At 36.3% G+C, this 24,332-nt stretch overlaps 2 protein-coding genes across 2 annotated transcripts; both read right to left on the bottom strand.

Moving 5' to 3' along the window:
* Window positions 1–397: 397 nt before the first annotated feature.
* Window positions 398–901, bottom strand: LOC137817863 (uncharacterized). Its single transcript, XM_068621089.1, has one exon. It carries the CDS (start codon window positions 899–901, stop codon window positions 398–400), a length of 504 nt encoding a protein of 167 aa, XP_068477190.1.
* Window positions 902–3,793: 2,892 nt separating this feature from the next.
* On the bottom strand, window positions 3,794–4,882 carry LOC137817862 (uncharacterized). The gene has a single exon (XM_068621088.1). The coding sequence runs from the start codon at window positions 4,880–4,882 to the stop codon at window positions 3,794–3,796; it is 1,089 nt and encodes a 362-aa protein (XP_068477189.1).
* Window positions 4,883–24,332: the final 19,450 nt, after the last annotated feature.

Here is a 24,332-nt window from a genome sequence, read left to right as displayed (position 1 = left end):
AAATGTTTTTTCGGGTGGGTTTTCACCTGGAGTGAAATCATCCAAGACCGAAGGTATTATAAGTAGATGCTTTTTCGGGTGGATTATCACCTGGAGTGAAATCATCCAAGACCAAAGGTATTATAAGTAGATGCTTTTTCGGGTGGGTTTTCACCTGGAGTGAAATCATCCAAGACCGAATAAATGAAAGTGAACGAGATAAATTGTTACTTGATAATACTTCTTCTTCATTGATTGATAAGTATGTACACAAAGTCTTCTTTTTATATCTTCTACTTTAACTAAAATAAAACTTTAAATGACTTGCATTCCATGTTTTTGGTATTACTTTTTCTTCCAAAGTTTCTAATCTATAAGCTCCATTTTGCAGATTTTCTAGTACCCTGAACGGACCTTCCTAGTTAGATGCTAGCTTTCCATGTCGCGGATCTTTTCGTGCATCAGTTCGCATTCTCCATACCAAATCCCCCTCTTTAAAGTCTCTTAATTTTACTTTCGCATTGAACCTCTTCATCGCTCTTCTCTTTACTGCTGCCTCTTTTATTTTTGCTCGCTCTCTAAGTTCTTCAATAAGATCAAGATCGGTCCTCAAACATTCATTGTTAATATTCCAGTCTTCTATTTGCCTTCGTAGTGTTGGTTCATTTACTTCTACAGGTAGCATTGCATCGGTTCCGTACGTGAGGTTGAATGGTGTTTCACCAGTTGAAGTTTGTGGTGTGCACCTATATTCCCATAATATCTCTGGCAACTTCTCTGCCCACAAACCTTTGGCGCTTCCTAACCTCTTCTTTAACTGTCCAAGGATAACTTTGTTTGCAGCTTCCGCCTGTCCATTCGTTTGTGGATGTTCAACTGAAGTCCTTGTTGACTTGATTCCCAAATCTGCATAAAATTCCATAAGTTTTTTGTCAATGAATTGTCAGCCATTGTCAGTTATAATGGTGTGTGGGATTCCAAATCGACATATTATATTTTTCCGTACAAACGTTTGAACTTGCTAAGTTGTTATCTTAGTCAATGCTTCTGCTTCTATCCATTTTGTGAAGTAGTCTATGGCTACTATCACGAACTTAGTTTGTCCTCGTCCAAGTGGAAATGGACCAAGTATATCAATTCCCCACTTTGCAAATGACCATGGAGAAACAATTCCTTGCAACTCTTGTGCTGGTATATGATTTAAACTTCCAAACTTTTGACATTTCTTGCATGTTTTAACATAGATTTCGCAATCTTTTCGGAGTGTTGGCCAGTAATATCCGGCTCTGCAAACTTTTGTTGCCATTGTCCGAGCTCCACAGTGTAATCCACAAATTCCTTCATGAAGTTCTTTCACTACATACTGAGCTTGCTCTTTTGAGAGACATTTTAACAAAGGCATTGAATGTCCTCTTTTGTAGAGTTCATCTCCAATTAAGACAAAACTAGCTACTTTTTTTGTCATTTTTGTATCCGGTTCAACACCTTGCTCTTGGTTCTTTATCACTTCTATATATGTTTTTATCCATTCATCCTTTGATGTTGCAATATTGAAGCATTCCTCTAAACCAATTGTCGGATGACTGAGGGTTTGTTGTATGACTGAGTTATGTTGTAGTTGTCGTTGTTGACTTGCTAATTTGGATAATGAATCTGCTTTCATATTCAATTCTCTCGGAATATATTTTATTTCGGCCTTATTGAAACATTGCATAATATTTAATACCTTATGATAATATTGCATCAATAATGGATTTTTTACCTAATAATCTCCTCGTACCTGTCCCACTAAGAGTTGAGAGTCACTTTTGCAAATGACATTTTCGACTCCCATGTCTCTGGCCAATAATAATCCTGCAACAAGAGCTTCGTATTCGGCTTGGTTGTTGGATGTTCTGAACTCGAATCTCAATGCCATCTCTATTTGGAAGTTGTCTGGTCCTTCAAGTACTATCCCTGCTCCGTTCCCTTTTTTGCTTGACGCGCCATCTACATATAATGTCCATTGTTCCTGTTGTGTTGTTGTCGGCATCTGGATGATGAAATCCGCAAGGGATTGGGCTTTGATTGGTCCTCTTGGTTCATATTTGATTCCATATTCTGAAAGGTCCATTGACCATGTCACCATTGTACCTGCAAGTTCTGGTTTTCTCAAAATTTTAGATATTGGATAATCTGTCCTCACAATTATTTGATGATTCTGAAAATATGGCCGAAGACGTCTTGCGGCGTACACCAGAGTTAAGGCAACTTTTTCAACCTTGGGGTATCTGGTTTCGGCATTTTTGAGGGATCTACTTACAAAATATACTGGTTTTTGCTCCGGGTTCTCTTGGATTAATGTTGCTCCTATGGCTTCATTTGAAGTTGCTAAGTATACTATGACGGGTTGGGTTGACACAGGTTTAACTAAGATTGGTGGTTCAGCTACCATACTTTTGATTTGAGAAAAGGCTTGCTCACACTTTTCACTCCACTCAAAGGTTTCGGATTTTTTTAACAAGTTTACTATCGGTTTAGTTTTTTCAGCCAATATTGGTAAAAATCTTGACAATGAGTTTAGCTTTCCCACTAGTCTTTGCACTTCCTTCAAGTTTTTTAGACTTCCCATCTTCATTATTGCTTCGCATTTATCAGGATTTGCCTCAATTCCCCTGTTGGTTAGCATAAAGCCCAAAAAATTTCCACCTTTGACGCCGAAAACGCACTTTTCTGGATTGAGACGTATATTGTACTTTCTTATGCGTGCAAACACTTCCTCAAGGTCTCCCAAATGTTTTTCTACCTCTCCTGATTTCACAACCATATCATCAACATACACTTCCATGTTCTTTCCAATTTGATCTTTGAACACCTTGTCCATCAATCTTTGATATGTTGCTCCAGCATTCTTCAAACCGAAAGCCATGACTTTATAACAATAATTTGCAGTATCTATGGTGAAAGCTGTTTTTGGAACATCCGGTTCATACATTTGTATTTGGTTATACCCTGAATAAGCATCGAAAAAGCTCATCATCTCTTGTCCAGACGCCCCATCCACCAATCGGTCTATGTTGGGTAATGGATATGTATCTTTCGAGCAAGCTTTATTCAGGTCTGTATAGTCTGTACACATTCTCCATTTTCCATTCGGTTTCTTGACAAGTACCACATTGGATAACCATGTCGTGTACTGGGCTTCTTTAATGAAACCAGCTTGCATCAACTTCTCAGTTTCTTCAATTGCTGCCTTTCACCTTTCTTCACCCAACTTTCTTCGTTTTTGAGATACCGGTCTCGCTTCTCGACACACAGACAATTTGTGACAAATTACCTTCGAATCAATTCCAGGTATATCAGATGGTTTCCAAGCAAATAAGTCTTTATTGTTACGTAACACTGTGATGAGTTTGTTCAATAATTCTTCGGGCAAACTTCCACTTACATAAGTGCATTGCTTCTCGTCCCGGCCCAATACCACAGTTGTGGTCTCTTCTTTCGGTTCTAACCTTTCGTCATTTAATCTTGGGTCCAAATCTGCCATTGCCACCATTCTTTCAGTATCTTTGTTTGCTTTCAAATTCATCTTCAAACCTGCTGCATAACACTCTCGAGCATCTGTTTGATTGACATAGACCGTTGCTATCTCCCCCTTCTCTGTTGGAAATTTCATGGCTAAGTGTGGTGTTGAAACTATTGCCCCCAACTTGTTCAAAGAAGATCCCCCCCCCAACAACACATTATATGATGTAGAAGCATCCACCACCAAGTATCTGATTTTAATCTTTTTAGTTTTACTGCCTCTTCCAAATGTGGTCATCAAATCAACATATCATTTTGTGCTAACTCTCTCCCCCGAGAAACCAATGATTTGTTCTCGGAAAGGTACAATATCTTCTTCTCTTAGATGCAACCTTTTGAAAGTATCCCAAAATAAAATATCAACTGAACTCCCCTGATCAACCAAGGTTTTCATGACGGCATATTCGGCTATTTCTACTGTTATCACCATAGGGTCGTCGTGATCAGGATCAATTTCTTGAAAATCTTCATCTGTAAAAAGCATTGGTGGCAAAGTTCTTCTTTTGAAAATATGATTAATGGTTCTGATACTTCTCCAATGTTGTTTCCTTGCTGATGAGGATTCCTTTCCAGAGAAACCACCTGAAATTGTGTTTATAAACCCCCTGACAGGCCTCCCCAAACTTCGCTCCCTACTTCGCCTTACTGACTGCGTATTTTGATAAGTTCTATCATTTCTTCCTTTCAGCCTCCCACCTCTTCTATCATCTCTCTTTTCTACTCTTTTATTTTCTCTTCTTTCAAATCTCTCCACCCTTCTCTCTCCTATCTCACTCCCTCTCAATCCTCTCTCCGGACTTAACCTCAGTCTTGTATTTCCTCCTCGAACAAAACGTTTCAACTGCCCTGCTTGAATTAATTCCTCTATCCTATCTTTCAACCCAATACATTTCTCTGTATGATGACCATGATTTTTATGATATTCACAGTGTTTAGTGTGGTATGCCATTTCCGGTGTTCTCGCTTTTCTAGGTGGTGGTATTATCTCTGCCGCCATGGCTTCTTGTAGGACTCTTGTTCTGTTTGTATTCAAGGGTGTGTATTGCTGGAACTTTCGGCTTCTAAATTCTTCTCTAGCTCTTCTAGCCATAGGTCCACTCTCTCTTTCTATCACCTTCTTTTCACATCCATCAATCCTTACCTGATTTCGAAACTCTCTCAGTTCTTCCATTTGCATGAATTTCGATGCTCGCTGTCTTAACTCATCCAAATTGGTCGCAGGTTTCTTGCAAAGACTGTCAGCAAATGGTCTTGGTTTCAACGCTGTTATCATATGATGCATGGTAACCTCTGGGCTGAGATTTCGAATTCCCAGGGCAACTCTTCCAAAGCGTTCCATGAACATCCTCAACGACTCTCCTTTCTCTTGTCTTATGTTTACCAAGGCAATCGAGGTTAGATGATGAGGACGACTGGTTGCAAACTGAGCACCAAACTTTTCCACCAATGTATCAAAATAGTCTACACTTAAGGGTGGGAGACGTGTGAACCAACTCAATGTTGCACCTCTCAACGTCGTAGGGAACACCCTGCATCATAACAGCATTGTTCCATGTATATAAACTAATTTGTGTGGTGTATATTGCGATATGTTCGTCAGGGTCTGTGCTTCCGTCATATTTGTCAATAGTCAGATTTTTCCAATTATCAGGTAGTGGAGTATCAACTATAACGTCATAGAAGGGATGTTTTCTTGAAGATGCCCCTGCGAAAACTTCAGAATCTTCTAGCAATCTTCTTTTTGTTTGGGAACTCTCATTATGATGAATCCTCTCATTCACTTGTGCTCTCAGCTGAACGGTTTCAAAGGATGAGTTTAAAACTGTCTCTTCTTGTAACTTTCTCCTCATGCGTGCCTTTTCGGCTCTTAGCACACTTAGCTCTTCTTCATTACTCTTTTTTAACATCTCAAACTCTTTCTGTAGCTGTATCAACATTGTCATTGGCATGCTAACATTATCTGCCTGCTCTCCTCCTTGTTCTTCTCTTTGATTCATCTTGTCTTCTACCTTTTTCAACTATTTCTTGGTCCCACGGTGGGCGCCAAAATGTTCTTACAACAGGGACCAAGAACACTAGAATCAGGTTGACAAGATTATCTCTTATATAAATCTTTCGATCTTGGGCTGGACTCTCTCGGTTTCCTCTTGGGCTGGATACTTTGGGCTTTTCCTTAAGGTAGATGCTCTCGACTTCTCCTCACGCTGGCTGTTCTCGGCTTCTCCTCACGCTGGCTGCTCTCGGCTTCTTCTCTCGGTGGGTACTCTCGGTTTCTCCTTTCGACGGGTACTCTCGGCTTCTCCTTCACAGAGATTGGGGGGGTGTACCTGCAAGTCGCTCCGATGCCAAAGTCAGAAATAGTTTAACATTTTTCAGATAAAAATCACTCTTACCTTTTTTCTTACGTTAACCTCCTATTTATAGGATTTCTTTAATGGGCTTTCCACTTTACCTTTGGACTTTCTTTCCACACCATTTTATTATTTACGCACCCCCTAATGCAGGTTTCTATCTTATTTGGCCTTATTATAATAATATTTATATTTTGTTTTATTCTTTTATTGTATAACCTCTCGGTTATGTGTAGTATCTAGCTTTCGGCTAAAGCTTATCAGCACAACACTTGTGTATAACCTCTCGGTTATGTTTAGTATTTAGCTCTCGGCTTAACCTCTCGGTTTTAGCCTACCAGTACACTTATAAAACCGGTTTATAAGATGATGTTTGCACTCACTTATAAGGATGACAAAATTGAGTGAACTCGTAGCCCGCTATCAAAAAGCGTGAGGCGGACTCACTAATCTAACATGTTGACCTACTTAACCCAATCCGCATAACCTGCAGCCCACACGAGCCAACAGCGAGACAGGCGGGTTGGCCTGCTGCCCCGCATAAATAGAAAATATAATTATATTATTTTTCTGCAAAAAAATCATATCTCACTCATTCATTATTGTAGTGTAACTTTTATTTTATTTTAAAAAAATTAAATTTAATGTACTAAAAAAGAAATGTTTTATTTTAATCATCTAAACGAGTTAATATTAAGAGTGACAATTGATTTAATTTTAAGTAAAGTCTTCTATTTAAAATTTGTTAATAAAAAATATAATATAAAGAAGAGATTTCAACAAGATACTCCTTCAAAAGTTAGTCATCTTCATTAAAATATTTTGTAAAAAAACTTTGATAAGATATTCTGATAAATTCACATAGATGTAAAACAAAACTTTAATTATTTTTAATCAAGCCTTCTAACAACCCTCATACTTAAATTCATTTTTTTTATCTTAATTGAATGAATTGAAACATGGATAAAATTTTAATTTTTCAATACGAGAAATAATTTTTTATAATTAATGAAATTTTATTTTTTTCTAAAAAAATGTTTTCCTTATGCGGGCCGGCCCATAGGCCCGTGGACTACCATGCGGAGCGGGTCAGTGACATGAGTCTATATTCCTTGTGTGGGGCAAGCCAACCCGCATTGTCATCCCTACCCACTTATACACTATGTAATGTCCTTATCTCTAGTCGGTGTGGGATCTCCAATACACTCCCCTCACGTCGAGAACCTCCAACTCGTGCGTGAGACTATATATTATGGATGATCCAATAACGACCCTATAGTGGGTGGCCTGATAAGCCCAACAAACTCTTACTAAGATATGTTGTAAATTGCTTTGATACCATGTTAAAAGGTGAACTTAAGAGTAACTCAACCTTATAAAACCAACTTATAAGGTAAAGTTTGTGTTATGGTGTTCTAGGGGAGGAAGGGTTAGGGCACCAAAAACTGAAAAGGAAGGAAAAGTCTAGAATGATAAAATTAAAATTAACTTTCTTCCCTTCTCTATTACATAGAATTGTCTTATAAAGACCACAAAAATTATTGTAAGTCAATCCTTATAGGACAGTTGTTTCCTCTACTAACAGAAAGATATAACCATAAGATTTTCTCTTAGATATGACAACTAATGCTTCTAGATGTAATCTTTAAACTTTGCGGACTTTGTTGTTTTCCTGATGGGCCTTGAAGATGTGGGCCTAGTATCAATTGCCTCCTCCTGGGAAACAACCTTGTACTCAAGGTTGGTAGGAATTAGGTAAGTGGGGTTAAATGGAAGTGAAACAAAAGGAATTGAATGTTGGGCTCCGGGGTAGGAGAACTGGGTCGTAGGAATTGTGTGTAGGACATTAGTTGGACCGGGAGTGGAATTGCAATATTTGGGCTCTTGTGAATGACTTGTAAAAGGAAGGGTCTAGCAGGTGGGAGTAGGTGAGAAAGTGGGGATAGTTGGTGTTATTAATGAGGTAGGTGTAAAGTTGGGGGCAGTTGGCGTTACTAATGAGGTAGGTGAAAACTTAGTGGCTGCTAATGGTAATAATGAAGGGGTGGGTGTAGTTGAAGGATTAGGCACGGTTGGGGTTATTAATAAGGGTGATGGGGTAGTGAAAAATTAGGGAAAGTGGGTGGTAATAATTAGGGTGCAGGTCCAAGTGGTTGAATGCTGATGGAATGGCTGTGCGGTTTAATATGAGTCGTTGATGGTGGAAATGTGGTCGTAACTAAAGTGTTTTGAGTTGGGTTTGATATTACAAGTTGGTTTGAAAGTGTGGACTGAGAAGTAGTGTTCGTTGAGTTAGGAAAAAGGGTTGGGAGTGTGCGGGAGATGGACGAGGGGGCGTCGTCCTCTTGGGGAAAATGGAAGGAAGGGGGTGGTTTAGGCCGTGATAGGGTTTAAGCAAAGAGATGTGGAAGACAAAGTGGATTTTGGAGGAGGATGGAAGGAGGAGTTCATAGGCAACCTCGTCGATGCAGTGGCTTATAAGGGTAAGGACCATAGAATTTTCGGGAGAGCTTGTTGTGACCCATTTCGAAAAGATACGTTTGGCAGTAAGCTTGGCGATAGAGGAGAACCCAATCGCTGACGTTGAAAGTGTGCTGGCGACGAGTCTTGTTTGTTGTGAGTGTCATGCGTTGTTGTGTTTTCGCGAGGGTAGCTTTCAACTGTTGGAGCATCTGGGTACGTTCGTGGAGCGTGGTGTCAAGGGTGAACTTTGTGGTTGTTCTTGGAACGTAGTCGGGAATTGTTGATGGAGGTTGTCCTTATAGAGCCTGGAAATGAATGGTTTTGATGGCGGAGTGATATGATGAGTTGTACCAAAACTCTGCTAGATGCAAAAATTTGTACCAAGTTTGCGGATTGTCATTGGTAAAACATCTCAGGTATATTTATACACTCATATTGATAACTTCTATTTGACCATCAGTTTGTGGATGGTAAGTTATGCTAAATTTTAATTTTGTGCCTTGTAGGTGAAACAGTTCTTTCCAGAAATTGCTAAGGAACAGAGAATCCCGATCAGAAATGATAGACTTTGGAACTCCATACAACCTGCACATCTCAATAAATAAAAATATTAGCTAACTGGGTGGCATTGAAGGAGGTGGGTAGGGCAATGAAATGGACATATTTGGACAATCTATCACAGACTACCCATAAGACGGTGTGGCCAAAAGGTGAACGTAAGTGGTTGATAAAATTTGTGGTTAATTCTTCCCAAAGCTTAGCTGGTATGGGTATTGGTAGGAGTAGTCCTAATGGTTTTTTATTACAAGGCTTGTTTTATTGACAAGGAAGACACTCTTGGATGTATGTTTTTGTATCACACTACATTCCGGGCCAGTAGAAGGATGTTGCTAGTCGTGCCATGGTAGCTTTGAGACCCAAGTGACCTGCTGATGGAGTGGCGTGAAATTCATTCAACATTGTAGACCGAAGGGCACCCATGGCTGGCAAATAAAGGCGTTGGCGATGGTAAAGGAGACCTCGTTGAAGATGGTATGCCGAGGTAGGTGATGAAATTAATTGTTGCACTTCTTTTATTCCCTCTTCTAATGCGTAATAATTGTATAAGTTTGTGAGAATGTTGGGAATTGGTGAAGACTCTGCAAAAAATGAGAGATGATGATGGTCTGGATAGAAAATCAGCAGCTTGATTGTAGCGTCCAATGCGGTATATGATTTTGAAACTGTACCCAAGAGTTTGGTGGCCCATTTTTTTTTTTTGCTCAGGCGTGTGGCAAGAATTGGTAAGTAATCCCTTCAAGCTCTATTGATCGGTTAGGATTTTGAAATGTGTTCCAATAAGATAGTGACGTAATTTTTTTAATGCCTCTGTAGTGGCTAGCATTTCTCGAACATAAACTGCACTATTTTGCATCTTTTGACAGAGCTTTTTGCTGAAAATCGCAAGAGGATGACCTTCTTGAAATAGCATTGCACCAATGGCAACGTTCGACGCATCTGTTTCAACGACAAAGGGCATAGAAAAATCCGAAAGATGTAGCATTGGCACCGTAGTTAGAATTTTTTTTAATTGTACAAAGGCCTCTTGAGCCGTTGTAGTCCATAACTTCGACAATCTTAGTAAATCCGTGAATGGAGAGGCAAGAGTGGCATATCGGTGAATGAGTTTTCTATAAAATCTCGTAATGCCAAAAAATGCACGAAGAGTGGTGAGGGATGTGTTGAATCAAGTATGTTCAAGTTTTGAAGAATCCAAACCCTTTGAAGTTTGATGGAAGGCTGGTTGTGCTTGCTATTGCAGAGATGTTTTAGAATAGGATCTGGGGTAGATTTTGTGTGTAAATCTACTCTTGATTGAATCCAAAGCTTAAGCATTCTTAAATCTTTTAATTGAAAGTGTTTTTCAAAACTAAGTGAAGAAGGGCACGTTACCTGGGGACAACAACAAGGGGAGGATTCTTAGGAGAGGATCCATAGGAGACAAAGATATCTTGGTCATTCATGATGTTCTCTATGTAGAAGGATTAAAGCAGAATCTGCTAAGCATTAGTCAATTGTGTGACAAAGGATATCAGGTTATCTTCAAAACAAACTCCTGTGAAATTTGTCTTCCCAACACAAACGAGGTAATGTTGATTGGTAAGAGAATCAATAATGTTTATCTTTTAGATATCTCTTCACCTTGTTCAATTGGTTGTCTTCTATCCAAGCATGATGAGTCTTGGCTTTGGCATAGAAGAATTGCTCACATTCACATGAATCACTTGAACAAGTTGATTTCTAAAGATCTTGTGATTGGGCTGCCAAAGCTCAAGTTTGAGAAGGACCATATCTGTGAAGCTTGCCAAAAGGGGAAACAAGTGAAAAACTCTTTTAAAATAAAAAATGTTGTTTCTTCTTTAAAACCTCTTGAGCTACTTCACATGGATCTTTTTGGACCTTCAAGAACCATGAGCCTTGGTGGAAACTACTATACTCTTGTTATTGTGGATGAATTTTTCTAGGTTCAATTGGACTCTCTTCTTGGAATCAAAAAGTGATGCCTTCTCTGCATTCAAGAAGCTTTCTAGAATATTGCAAAATACAAAGAACAGCAACATAGGCTCAATAAGAAGTGATCATGGAGGTGAATTCCAAAATGAAAAGTTCAACAAGTTTTGTGAAAAGATGGGAATTCTGCACAATTTTTCAGCTCCAAGAACTCCACAGCAGAATGGTGTGGTGGAGAGGAAGAACAAGTCTCTTGAAGAACTAGCTAGAACAATGCTAAGTGAATCTTCTCTACCTAAGTATTTTTGGGCTGATGCAATTAGCACCTCTTGCTATGTGATGAATAGAGTGCTAATTAGGCCAATTCTAAAGAAGACTCCTTATGAACTCTTCAATGGAAGGAAGCCAAACATCAATCATCTCAGAGTTTTCGGTTGCAGTTGTCTTGTTCTCAACAATGGAAAGGAAAACCTAGGGAAGTTTGATGAAAAAGTTGATCATGGTATCTTCATAGGCTATTCTCTAACAAGTCATGCATACAGAATCTACAACAAGAGGCTAATGACTGTAGAAGAGTCTGTTCATGTTGTCTTTGATGAAGTGGATCGCAAAAGCATTTAAATCTCGAAGAATAGTGTTGAAGAGGATGAGTAGAACATCAGTTTAGAGTGTTAGAAAAGATGGCTTTAAACTAGAGGGAGGTGAATTATTTAAAGAGGGTTTTCGCAAACTTTTCAAAACTAGAATGAATTTATCTCAGGAACCAATTGATTCAGCAATTCAGTTAACCAAAACAGCAAGCAAAAGTTATCGTACCAGAAAAACAATCGGTTGTTTCGTAGAAACAATCGGTTGTTTAGACCAGCAAACAACAAATAAACTGAATTTAAAGAGTTAGAGATAGAAAGATTGTACACAGTTGTTTATACTGGTTCACTCCAAACCAGAGCTACATCCAGTCTTCTCAGAAACCCTGAGGATATCCACTAAGCAATCACCACTTGATCACTTACACAACAACCAAGAGAATGACCTTGAACACCTCAAGAAACACACTCTCCTTGGCCAACACTAAGATTGCTGATCTTGAACACCTCAAGAACACACAGCCAATCTCAGCAAACACAGAAACGAATTGTTCAACAGAGTACAAGGATTACACTTGTTACAGAAGATAATCTGAAATCAATACAAGCAGAATCCTATTCCAACACTTTGATTAACCACAAACTCTTAGCAATCTCAGCACTTTGAAAAACTCTCTTGAAAAACTTTGTCAAAGATCCTTAATTGTCAAATCTGTTTTTCTGAATTTATTCAAAGATGTAGTTTGTTATCAAATCTTAACAAACTCTTAAATTGCATTAAAAGATTGGTCAAAACATTTAATGATTGGAGCGTAAGTAGTTAAAACATTTAAAGCTCAGCCAAAGAAAACAGTTTTTCTGTTATGGTCCCAAAACAAACAATCGGTTGTTTCCTCAAATCAATCGGTTGTTTTGGTATTTAACAGTTCAACCATTCAAAACAGTTTTCAATCTTTTTCTCAAAACACCTAAGTATAAACAATCGGTTGTTTCAACAAAACAATCGGTTGTTTTAACTTAGTTTGAAAACATTTTTCTTTCACAAAGATTGAGAATGCTAATGCTTTAGATTTAATCACAGGGTGGATTACAACATATAAACTACCCCAGAACAAAGCTTAAACCAGCACAACAACGTCAAGCATAGTAGAGGCTTCAACATCCTTCAAAGAATTTGGATTCTTCAAAACATGAACACCATTTGGTTCAACATAGAGAAGTTGGACATCTGTGCTGAAAAACAACCGGTTGATTCCTCGAAACAACCGATTGAAATTCTGCAGCAGAGTGAGTTGCCCAAAGAATAGAGTATTCCTAGAGATCTGTCAGTGGAGAACATCATTGGGCAGATAAAGGAAGGTGTCTCAACACGTAGCTCCATCTCAAACTTCTGCAGGCACACTGCTTTTGTCTCTCAAATTGAACCAAAGTCAATTGATGAAGCTCTCAAGGATGAAAAGTGGGTTGAAGCTATGCATGAAGAGCTAAATCAGTTTGCAAGGAATGAGGTATGGTTTCTTGTCCCTAAAACAGCTAAGATGAACATCATTGGTTCGAAGTGGGTGTTCAGAAACAAACTGGATGAGGATGGTGTGATTACAAGGAACAAAGCAAGGCTAGTTGCCAAAGGCTACAATCAAGAGGAAGGAATTGATTATGGTGAAACCTTTGCTCCTGTTGCAAGATTGAAAGTTGTGAGGTTGCTGCTGGCTTTTGTATGTATGAGTGGTTTTAAACTCTTTCAAATGGATGTCAAGAGTGCCTTTTAAAATGGCTACATCAATGAGGAAGTGTATGTGGATCAACCACCGGGCTTTGAAGATCACCAATATCCCAATCATGTCTTCAAGCTGAAAAAGGCTTTGTATGGGCTAAAGCAAGCTCCAAGGCAGTGGTATGAAAGGCTTAGCAACTTCTTGTTGTCTCATGGCTATGAAAGAGGAATGATTGACAAGACTCTCTTCATCAAAAAGTCAAATTCTGAAATTATCCTTGTGCAAATCTATGTTTATGACATCATCTTTGGTGCTACACAAGATAGTCTGTGTGAAGAATTTGTGGTTGCTATGAAAGGTGAGTTTGAAATGTCTATGATGGGAGAATTGTCTTTCTTTCTTGGATTGCAGGTTAAGCAAACAAAGGATGGAATCTTTCTATGCCAATCAAAGTATTGTAAAGAGATTCTCAAGAAATTTGAAATGGAGAGTTGCAAGGAAGCAAGCACACCTATGTCATTAAGCTGCTACATGGATGCAGATACTGCTGGAAAAGAGGTAGATCAAACTAAATACAGAGGTTTGATTGGCTCTTTGCTCTATCTAACAGCAAGTGGGACCGGGGAGGGAGTCTCAATCGATCTTTTCTAGGATTCCTTATCACGCCACGCACGTAGACTGGACATCATGTTTGCGGTATGTCTTTGTGCAAGATATCAAGCAAATCCGAAAGAGTCACACTTCAAAGCTGCAAAGAGAATTCTGAAATATCTCAAAGGAACATCAACTGTTGGGTTATGGTATCCTTCTCACTCTCCCATTCATTTAATTGGCTATTCAGATTCTGATTTTGCAGGATGCAAGCTAGATAGGAAAAGCACAAGTGGCACTTGCCATCTTCTTGGTTCAAGCTTCATCTCATGGCATAGCAAGAAGCAAGCATGTGTGTCCCTCTCTACTGTTGAGGCTAAGTACATAGCTGTTGGAAGCTGTTGTGCACAAATCCTATGGCTCAAACAACAACTTGCAGACTTTGGATTGCAAATCAGCAAGGTCCCTTTTATGTGTGACAATACAAGTGCTATCAATCTTACCAAAAATCAGATTCAGCACTCAAGACCTAAGCATATTGAGATACGCCATCATTTCATCAGGGATCATGTGAGCAATGGGGACTGTGAAATGAAGTTTGTTGAGACAAAACTGCAGCTAGCTGATATCTTCACAAAACCTTTACCAAAAGAGAGGTTCTTCTTTTTGAGAAATGAGTTAGGTATCCTTGACCTTCAAAATCTTTCCTAAATCTGTTTTAATACCTGTAAAGAGTCTATTTGTGAAGACAAATAGGGGGAGAATTGATTGGTTCTTGTGTATCTCTCTCTGGAATTGTTTAAAACTGCTGAAATCTCTGATTTTAAAACTGTTTTTGCTTCTGCTGATAGAAACAACCGATTGTTTGTCTGGAATATTGTTTTCAACATGTGAAAATCTAACCTGTTGTTGTAGGAAGCATTAGATTGTATATATGTTGTTTTTGCAGGAACTGCTTCAGATTCAATCATATCCAACACAAGCAACCAGGGATTTGTCTTCACCAAATAGGGGAAGATTGTTGAATTAAGTGTGTTCAAGCTTTGAAGAATCCAAACCCTTTGAAGTTTGATGGAAGGCTGGTTGTGCTTGCTGTTGCAGAGATGTTTTAGAATAGGATCTGGGGTAGATTTTGTGTGTAAATCCACTCTTAATTGAATCCAAAGCTTAAGCATTCTTAAACCTTTTAATTGAAAGTGTTTTTCAAAACTAAGTGAAAAACAACCTATTGTTTTGTCGAAATAACCGATTATTTTATACTTAAGGTGTTTTTAGAAAGGTTGAAAATTGTTTTTGATGGTTGACTTGCTGTCAAACCAAAACAACCGATTGATTCGAGCATTCAACCGATTGTTTGTTTTGGGACCATAATAGAAAACTGTTTTGTGCTTTTGAATGAGCATTAAATGATTTTATAACTGATTACGCTCTAGTTTTAAATGCTTTGACCAGTCTTTGAAAGCAATAAATAGTTTGTTATGTTTATGTAACAAACAAGAACTTAGTTTTAATCAAAAGAAAAACAAATTTGAGTTTTTCATAGATTTGGCTTTTGAAGGGTTGAAGTTTGCTTTTGAGATTGCTTGGATCAAGAGAGTGTGGAATAGGAATTTCATCTTGTATTGATTTCAGATCTTTTCTATAACAAGTGTAATCCTTTGTACTTTGAAGAAACTCTGTGTGTAAAGCTGAGAAGTGTTGTGTGTTCTTGAGGTTGTCAAGATCAGCATTCTTAGTGGTGTTTGTGCTGAGCCAAAGGAAGTGTGTGTCTTGAGGGGATCAAGGTCACTTCTTTGGTGGTGTTGTAAGTAATCTATGGTTGATTGCTTAGTGGATTCCCCAGTGGTTTCTGGGAAGACTGGATGTAGCTCTTAGTTTAAAAGTGAACTAGTATAACTTTGTGTGTACAATCTCTCTATCCCTTGAACTCTTTAAATTCAGTTTATATTGTGAACTGGTATAAACAACCGATTGTTTCTGCGAAACAACCGATTGTTTTTCTGGTGTTGTGCTAAATTGCTTTGTGTTTTTGGCAAACTGAATTCTGAATCAAGTTTTCTCGAAGTGATTTCATTCTAGACTTAAAAGTTTGCGAAAACCCTCTTTAAACCATTCACCCCCCCCTCTAGTTTAAAGCCATACATTCTAACAGGATGTGGGTTTGGGCCAAAGTAGAATGACCTGTATTTTGTCTATGTTTGGGGTGACGGTGCCTTCTTGAATAAGATGGTCCAAATACAAAGAATTTGTTGTTTTCCAACAACTGTAGAACGAGAGTTAGGTGTTAGATGTGTTCGGGCATAAACTGACTATAAATAAGGATGTCATAAAAAAACACTAGGACAAAATGGCGTATATGTGGTGTTAGAAGGTCATTCATGGTTGCTTGAAAGGTAGAGGGTGCATTAGAGAGGCCAAAAGGCATAACTAGAAATTTGTAATGCCCATCAAAAGTTCTAAAAATTGTTTTATGGCAATCCTTAGGGTCTACTCTTATTTGATGATACCCTAAGCGGAGATCTAGTTTGATGAACACTTTAGCCACGGTTAATTCATCCAATAACTCATCAATTGTGGGAATAGGAAAATGATCCTTCATTGTGATAGCATTTAGGGCTCTGTAGTCTACGCAAAAATGCCAAGTACCATTTTTTTTATTAAGATGACTGGAGAGGAGAATGGGCTGGTGCTGGGACGAATGATGCCTTCGGTTAGCATTTCGTGAATGAGGGATGTCATAGTGTGTTTATGAGCATGTGGATAGTGGTATAGCTTGATATTAACTGGGGAGGACTGGGAAGGAGGGGAATGTGATGGTTGTGGGGTCGTGAGGGGGTAGGCCATGGGGACGTGAAAAAATTGTGGTGTACCTTTGTAATAGCTGGGTAATATCTGGATGGGGGGGGAAGGGGGAGAGTTGGAGTAATGAACAGTGGGGTAGTGTGGTTGGAAGGTAAGATGAATAGAGGCTACAATGTTGTTATGTAAGAGTTGGCAAATATGGTTGGGAGAAGCATGGTTGTGGAGAAATTTGTAGATGTCGTGGAGGGTGATTGAAAAACCCTTATGATTGAAGGAAATATGAGGTATAGAAAAATAATCTTGTAAAGGACCCAAGGAGCGTAGCCAGTCCATTCCAATGACCATATCAGTGCCTTCAATTGGAATAAGGTAGAAAGGAATAGAAAAATTATGGTGTTGTATGAAAACCGAAACATTAGGACAAAGAGACGAACAATGTATTTGTTCTCCATTTCCCACCATGATTGAAAAGGGTGTGATAGGAATGGTACACAATTAGAGGTGTTATGCTAGACGGGGTTGCAGTATGTTATGGGAACTGCTGGTGTCTATAAGGATAGTGATAGAAAGATGACCAAGGAAACCTTCAAGTTTAAAAGTATTGTATGAAGGGGTGCCGGAAAGGGCTTGTAATGATAGGAGAAATATGAGTGGTGTCGTCTATTTCAGGGTTGGAAAAAGTGGTGGGGTTTAGGTTGGAAAAATTGTGTGTGGAGGTATCAGTAGGATTTTCTGGGGTGGTATCTTCACTCAACAATAGTAGAAAACGACTAGAATTGCATTTGTGACCTGGAAATTTTTTTGCATCACAATTGTAGCAAAAGCTAGTAGCTCTACGCTCTTGGAGTTGGGCGGAGGTGAGTTTATCTGCTTGAAATAGCCAATCTAATGGGTCTGTACCATCAAAAAAAGAAAGCTGAATTTTAGGGGGGCGTATAGGAGAAGGAGTGATGGGGGGAGGAATGGTGGTAGTAACGTTAGCTTGAGAAGTGTTTGATAGAGGTGGTGGAAGAGAGGTTGTAGCATCTATGGGGAAATGGTCGATGGAAGAAGTGGGATCTATAATAGGGGGAATGGTGTGGTGTTGAGCGAATAGGGTAGTGAAGATGCTAGTGAGGATATTGGTTAGGGTGTCTTGTTTGGGTTTCCATGGTTTGTTGTAGAGCCAGGTAGCAATTATCATGGTGTTCTTGGGTGGTATGGAATTGCGTTTGCAAAGTAGCTAATTTATCAATGATGGTCTAAAGTGTTTCTTCTAGGTCTTTGGATGGTTTGGGAGGCATGGAGGTAGGTCAATAAAAGCACCAAGTTGTTACGGTGTTCTAGGGGGGGAAGGGTTATGGCACCAAAAACTGAAAAGGAAGGAAAAGTGTAGAAGGGTAAAATTAAAATTAACTTTCTTTCCTTCTCTATTACATAGAATTGTCTTATAAAGACCACATAAATTATTGTAAGTCAATCACCATAGGACAATTGTTTCCTCTACTAACAAAAATATATAACTATAAGATTTTTCTTTAGATATGACAGTTAATGCTTCTAGATGTAAACTTTAAACTTTGCGGGCTTTGTTGTTTTCCTGATGGGCCTCAAAGATGTGGACCTAGTATCAGTTTGCATCCACTTATATCATACGAAATGTCTTATCTATAATCGATGTGAATTTCCAACACATAATTTTATATTTTCTCAATTTACGTGTCCTATTCACCTTTTTTTATCAATAAAATATTTATAATTTTTTGAAAGAATAAGATAACTTGCTTGGTTTCTCTTGCTCTCTTGAGAGTCTAATCCTTCGAGTGGCAATAACTTTATTTTACCTTCTAAGCATAATTTTGTGTCTCCTTTTATGTGGTAGAATTCTTTGTAAACCCAAATCCCCTTCTTATCCTTTTGGTTTTTGTGGAATGAGAAGTTTGGTCTTGTTCATAACTTATAACTGGGTCATTGTTTCAAACTTCTTGAAGGATAATTACGATACTAAATTCCTACCATTTAATGTGAGTGAGGTGTAAAAGGAAAATATTAAACTCGCAACAAACCATTAAATGAGCCGCTCTACAAGCTCGCAGCTCCATATGTAATTGTTTAATCAAACTTGTACACAAACTTTAATGTAATTGCGCTTTCACACTTTAAAATAATATTTTTGGCATAAGATAAAGTCTCATGAAATTTAGTTGAAGACTATAAGGGACTGGGGAGAGACCATGTTTCTTGTAGTTATCTTAGAAATAAAAAAAAACATAAATAAATATCCACATAATTATATATATATATATATATATATATATATATAAATTTAAAATTTTCAAAAACCTAGGATATGTATACCACTATTTTTTGTCCTGAGTTTCTACACCTACACTATCATGTATTCACATCTCAATCCATTATTATAATAGTTACAAAAAAACAATGAATAATATTATTAGAATGAATCAAATTTAAGTTGTCTCATTGTTTATATAAAACTTATAACCATTATATTAAATTTATTGTATTATTTTATATACAATATTAAATTTATTTACGGATTTGTATTTTTATATAATATTTGATGGATAAATTAGAAATTTTTTTAGCATTAGACGACTTCTAAAAAGCTATATAGAGACCAAATATTTAAAACTAGTATATCATATATTAATAAGTATCTAGTTATCAAACTATTCCTCAATTTCAATCTTAGTGATTCAAGTATGATAAGATAGTTTCTTTCACATCCATCTAATTTTTTGTAACTCTTCACCCTAAAGTAGGTGATAGTGACATCTATCAACTTTTCATCATCTAATACATTCATCTACATTATTCATTAAGTTAACATACTCTGTTGAGTGAAATTTCATCAGGTGTTGGGCGAAAAATGAATCCATTGAATGAATATCATCATCAAGAAATTATTAATCCTTTCTAGTGAAACTTTAATGTGAAAAAAAAATATTCTATTGAACAAATTATGAAAAAAAAAATAGAACTTCAAACATATCCAAGGTATCACTTGTAAGACTTAGTTTATTTATATTAGAGATGTGATTTTAAAATTAACGAAGAATGAAAAAAGTATTTTGAAAAGGTTTATAAGTACGTTTAAAACTAATTCATTATTCATTTTGTCTAAACTTTATCTATTTAAATATGAATACTCTACAATCTCTAGTTGGATTATGATAATGTATTATTTTTACAATTAGATTACACTATTGAAGAAACAATTATAAGCAGATCAAGATAATGTAAGTTTTTATTTCTTCTATAATGGATTTTGTATATTTTCTCCTTTTCTAATTATCTGGGAGTTTTATATATACCATCTATTGGAATCAATTATGAAATAGAGGTATAACACTAACCTGATAAGGGGAGATATTGGTGGGTAGGATTGAACCTTTGGAAGTTCCATCAGCTCAATTGGCATGTTTATAGGATTTTAGAATTGTTTTACGTAGAAGGTACTTCCAAGTAATGGAAGTTGATTGATTATATTTATTCAATTGAGTTTTGAATTAGATGCGTTGGAATATGATTTAATGTTGAGTTGATGTTGAGAAATCCTTGAATAGGAATTTATTAGAAATATGTTTTAAATGATTTTACATAAGTTTTAGTATTTAACTAATGGTTTTCAATAGTCACTTTTAGTTTGAATTGGTTCATATATGTTGTTTTTTAAGTGTTTAAGACATGTTAAGGGTGATTATAATTGGTTAGTTGGATGTGTTATGCATTTTATTTTATTTTTGCAATTTTTACTAAAGCGTTGTGTTTTCACTTAAGCGATACTTAGGTGATGAGCAATAATTATTTGTACTTAGCATTTTTTTTCTCAAGCAACAATGTTCTTTATCCAACTTATGACTCAAGGCTTGAGCGAGAAAGTTGTTAGAGCAATTTTCTCTCTTTTAGAACTCTCATTGTTCAAAAACTTATGTCAATCAACTGATGCAATCTTAGCTTGCATCTTCATTTCTTCATTGTTTTGATTTGAATATCTTTTATGGAAGATGAATGATATTGCGGAAACATGAAGAGTTGTAGAAATTTTTGGAGGACATGAAAATTATGAGATAAATCTAAGTGAGGTTAGGCCAACACTTAGTTTCTAAAGTGAGGTTGGGTCAACACTACTAGAAGGAGTCTAAATATTTGTCTAGCAAGAAGACAACTCTAGAAAGAACTTTGAACAAGTAGAAGTGTCTCACAAATTGGACAACATTTTATTACTCAAATCAAAGTTGAAAATACATGTACAAGAGACTCTAATTTATAGGAGAATGTCTCTCAAAACCTCTCAAATGAAAGTGTGACAAGTGTCACCTCCTTATTGGTGCAAATCCTCTCCATTTGTAGTGGAATGTCTTTATTGGAGTAAAATCCTTTCCATTGAGGAGAGGACATGTGGACCTACATGCCTTCCTTGCCTACATTTCTATTGCACCCTTCTTTTACTATTTTACACTCCACTCTCTTTTCTATTTACACCCTACTCTACTTTGGCCCAAAATGTGTGTGTGGGTGTGGGTGTGGGTGTGTGTGTGGGTGGGTGTGTGTGTGTGTGTGTGTGTGTGTGCGTGCGTGTGTGTGTGTGCGTGTGTGTGTGAGTGTGTGCGTGCGTGCGTGTGTGTGCGTGCGTGTGAGAGAGAGAGAGAGGAGAGAGAGAGAGAGAGTTTTAAATCAATGAGTACATGTGATGTGACAAGTTTTGAATGCATATAAATCAATATTTGTGACAAGGTTATGTATAATTAATGTATATCACATTGGTATATGTTGTGTGGATATTGATAAGTGTCAAATTTCAGTAATATTTCATATTAAAATATAGGCATTTATGAGTATTAATTGCTAAAATAACCCCTAATTTATGAATTTATACCTTTTTACATATTTTGTGATTTTTATTTGAATAAAAATGATTTATTCCCAAATTTTGTGTTAATTTCAGGATTTTATGGAAGAAAGGAGATGTTTGGGAAAAAGGAGAATAATATAAGCTAAAAAGGGAAAGTTGGAAGGCCCCGACACGCACCAAGCTCACAAAAGCCCAACTCAGCATCAGAGCATCTTGCTCAAGGGAGCTCATTCTCGCTTGAGCGAGATTGCTTCAACAACATTGGTCATTTACATTTTACTCGCTTGAGCGAGAATCAACTTAAGTCCAAACAAATTAGGTTAAATAGGGGGCTTGAGGCACAACCCTAGTATGTAAGATTGAGGGGAAAACATCATTGAGTGAATTGTACCTAATTGGGAGAATAGGAGGTGTGAGAAGCATTAGAGGAGACAGTCGTCAAGGAGAAATATCATGGATCTTCTTTTCATGCTCTCCCTGCGTGCGTGTAATAGTCATCATGTGTGGCTAATTCTACCCTTTGGGATTGGGAATAATCTGTTCAAACTCTTATGTATTGAGGTGATATTTAAAAACGATATTTTGTTCTTAATTGATTATTGGTGTTATTGTTTTGTTTGTAATGCTTGGTTTACCATGATCTAGAATCTTAGATTTAACTGGAAAGTACTTCTAAGGTTCTAACCTAAACGATAATGCTTAACATATTTGAATGATAGGAATAGATTTGAAATGTTATTTCCTATCAACTTCTTATCTTAAGGATAAATTGTTTTTATAAATATGCAAGGAATCGATATTTAGGAAGCATCTTAATAATTTTATATGCGAGGAATCGATATAAATGATTTTTATACGGACATCAATATCCAAAAAGCACAATATTGTCATGCTAATCAATATACAAAAGAGTGAGAAAGATGAAACTCAATCCCTATTTTTCCAATTAAAGCAACAACTCTTTGACTTGTTTTCTTGTTAATCCTTGTCAGCATAACAAATCCCAACAAAACTTTTATAATTCTGTTTTATATTTAGTGAATTTTTTACTTGATTATTCAACTGTTCTTTATGAGTTCGATATCCGTCCTTACAAACAAATTATTACTTCTGACCACACAGTACACTTGCCGTAAAAAGTCATCAAATATTTGAGATAGTATTGTGAATGCAATACATTATGTACATGAACTTGTTAAGGAAATAATATATCCTAACTTTAATGATAATATAAATCATATAAATTAGGATATATAAATCATATAAATTAGGATATAAACCTTAAATAAGTTCTTGCATTAATTTTTGTAAAATAGTTGTAATTAATCTCCTATCATAAGTGTGACATGTTTTAAAAGTTTGAAAATTTAGTTCACATTTACCTTTGCCTTAAGTATTGTGATATAGTCTATGAGTGTACTTTTAAAAAGTATGTGATATTTTATATAAAAAATTAACATTCATAATTTTATATAAAAATACTACATGTGTATTTTTTATGTTTGCTATCTTCACGACTAATTAGACACATTTTGTGTCCTTGTATCACATTGTTCCCAAACCAATTACAATTCCCAGTACCAACATTTTAAAATATAAAATCAAATTAATGACCATTCAAAACCAAAATTGTAGCACAATAGTATCATTCCATCAACTAATTTAAGTAAAACTTTCTAACTTTATCAATTTGAGAATGTTCCTATTTGCCAAAATTTGACATTCATAAACATTAATTCAAATTATGAATTATCAAGTTAACATAACATTTTTTTCTTATTTATGTAAAAAACGACATTTAAAGTATTTTTATAAATTCATCCAATATGCTCTCATACCATAGTATCCAAAACTTATTCATATGTCACAAAACAAATTAAATGGCATAAATCAACAACACGTCCTATTTAATCCAAGAAATCCAACAACTATTTTGAAATTGTATATTTATTCTTCACATAAAAAAAGTTGGTTCACACAAAAATTCAAAGTATCGTAAAATAAAAACAATGTCATTGATATACAGTAGAAAAGCTCTCATCAACACAAGTTCACTTCACCACTTCTCAATTTTTCACATGCAAGCTAACTTATCTACCTCAAATTAAGAAGATAGTTTATTTTACTTTAATCTTTTTCTTGTACTCTTAAGAATTACAACAAGAAAGAGAGGATGACTCAAAAGCACCTAGAGAACCTCTAAATTACTTTAAATATGAAAACTCTAGCCAAAGAACACCCTAAAAGTTAAACTCGAAATTTCTTACTCTACAAAATTCTTCCATTCATGAATTAAAAAAAAATGAAATCAAATTTTGGAAAGGAAAAAAATGAAGTTTACCAAGTTTTATCATAAGTAATGTTCTTGTGCAGATATAGAAGTTAGGGAAAGGAATGAAAGAGAGAGGACATTTGAGTTTATGGATTTTGAGAGAAAGAAGAAGAGTTAAGGAAAAAAAGAAAAATGAAGAAATGATCTGTTATAGTCTTGGATAAATTTCTATTTGCAGCCCTACTCTTTAATAACCTCACCCTTCTCATCCTATCTATTTTCTATTCAAGTCCAAAACAAGTCCAGTTCCATTTAATAATCGTACTTAAATATATTCTCACCCTCAAATAAAATTTACAACTACTCACAAAATTTCAAACACATAATTAAATAAATTAAAGTCTAAGATACATTAAATATAATTATCACTTTTACTTAATTCATACACTTATATTAAGGCAGAAAAATTTACATCACTTAACCAAAATGGTTAGAGTTCAATCTGTTATTTTTTAGAATGCAACAAAGTTTAAGTTAGAAGAAAATGTCCACCTATATAATGTTTGTGAGAGAGATTCGTTTGAAAAAAAAAATGACTATATGTAAGATGTATCATTTTATGGAGTTAAAAATATTATTTAAAATTTTAGGGACTAAATT

The sequence above is a fragment of the Phaseolus vulgaris genome, chromosome 10 (assembly GCF_000499845.2).
Source record: "Phaseolus vulgaris cultivar G19833 chromosome 10, P. vulgaris v2.0, whole genome shotgun sequence".
NCBI lineage: Eukaryota > Viridiplantae > Streptophyta > Magnoliopsida > Fabales > Fabaceae > Phaseolus > Phaseolus vulgaris.
The sequence above is the reverse complement of the archived record's forward strand: the minus strand, read 5'-3'. Positions and strand labels throughout refer to the sequence as shown.

Excerpts from the sequence above, each read along its gene's own strand:
- LOC137817863 (XM_068621089.1), bottom strand. The coding sequence starts at position 901 with ATGGAATTTTATGCAGATTTGGGAATCAAGTCAACAAGGACTTCAGTT.
- LOC137817862 (XM_068621088.1), bottom strand. The coding sequence starts at position 4,882 with ATGGAACGCTTTGGAAGAGTTGCCCTGGGAATTCGAAATCTCAGCCCA.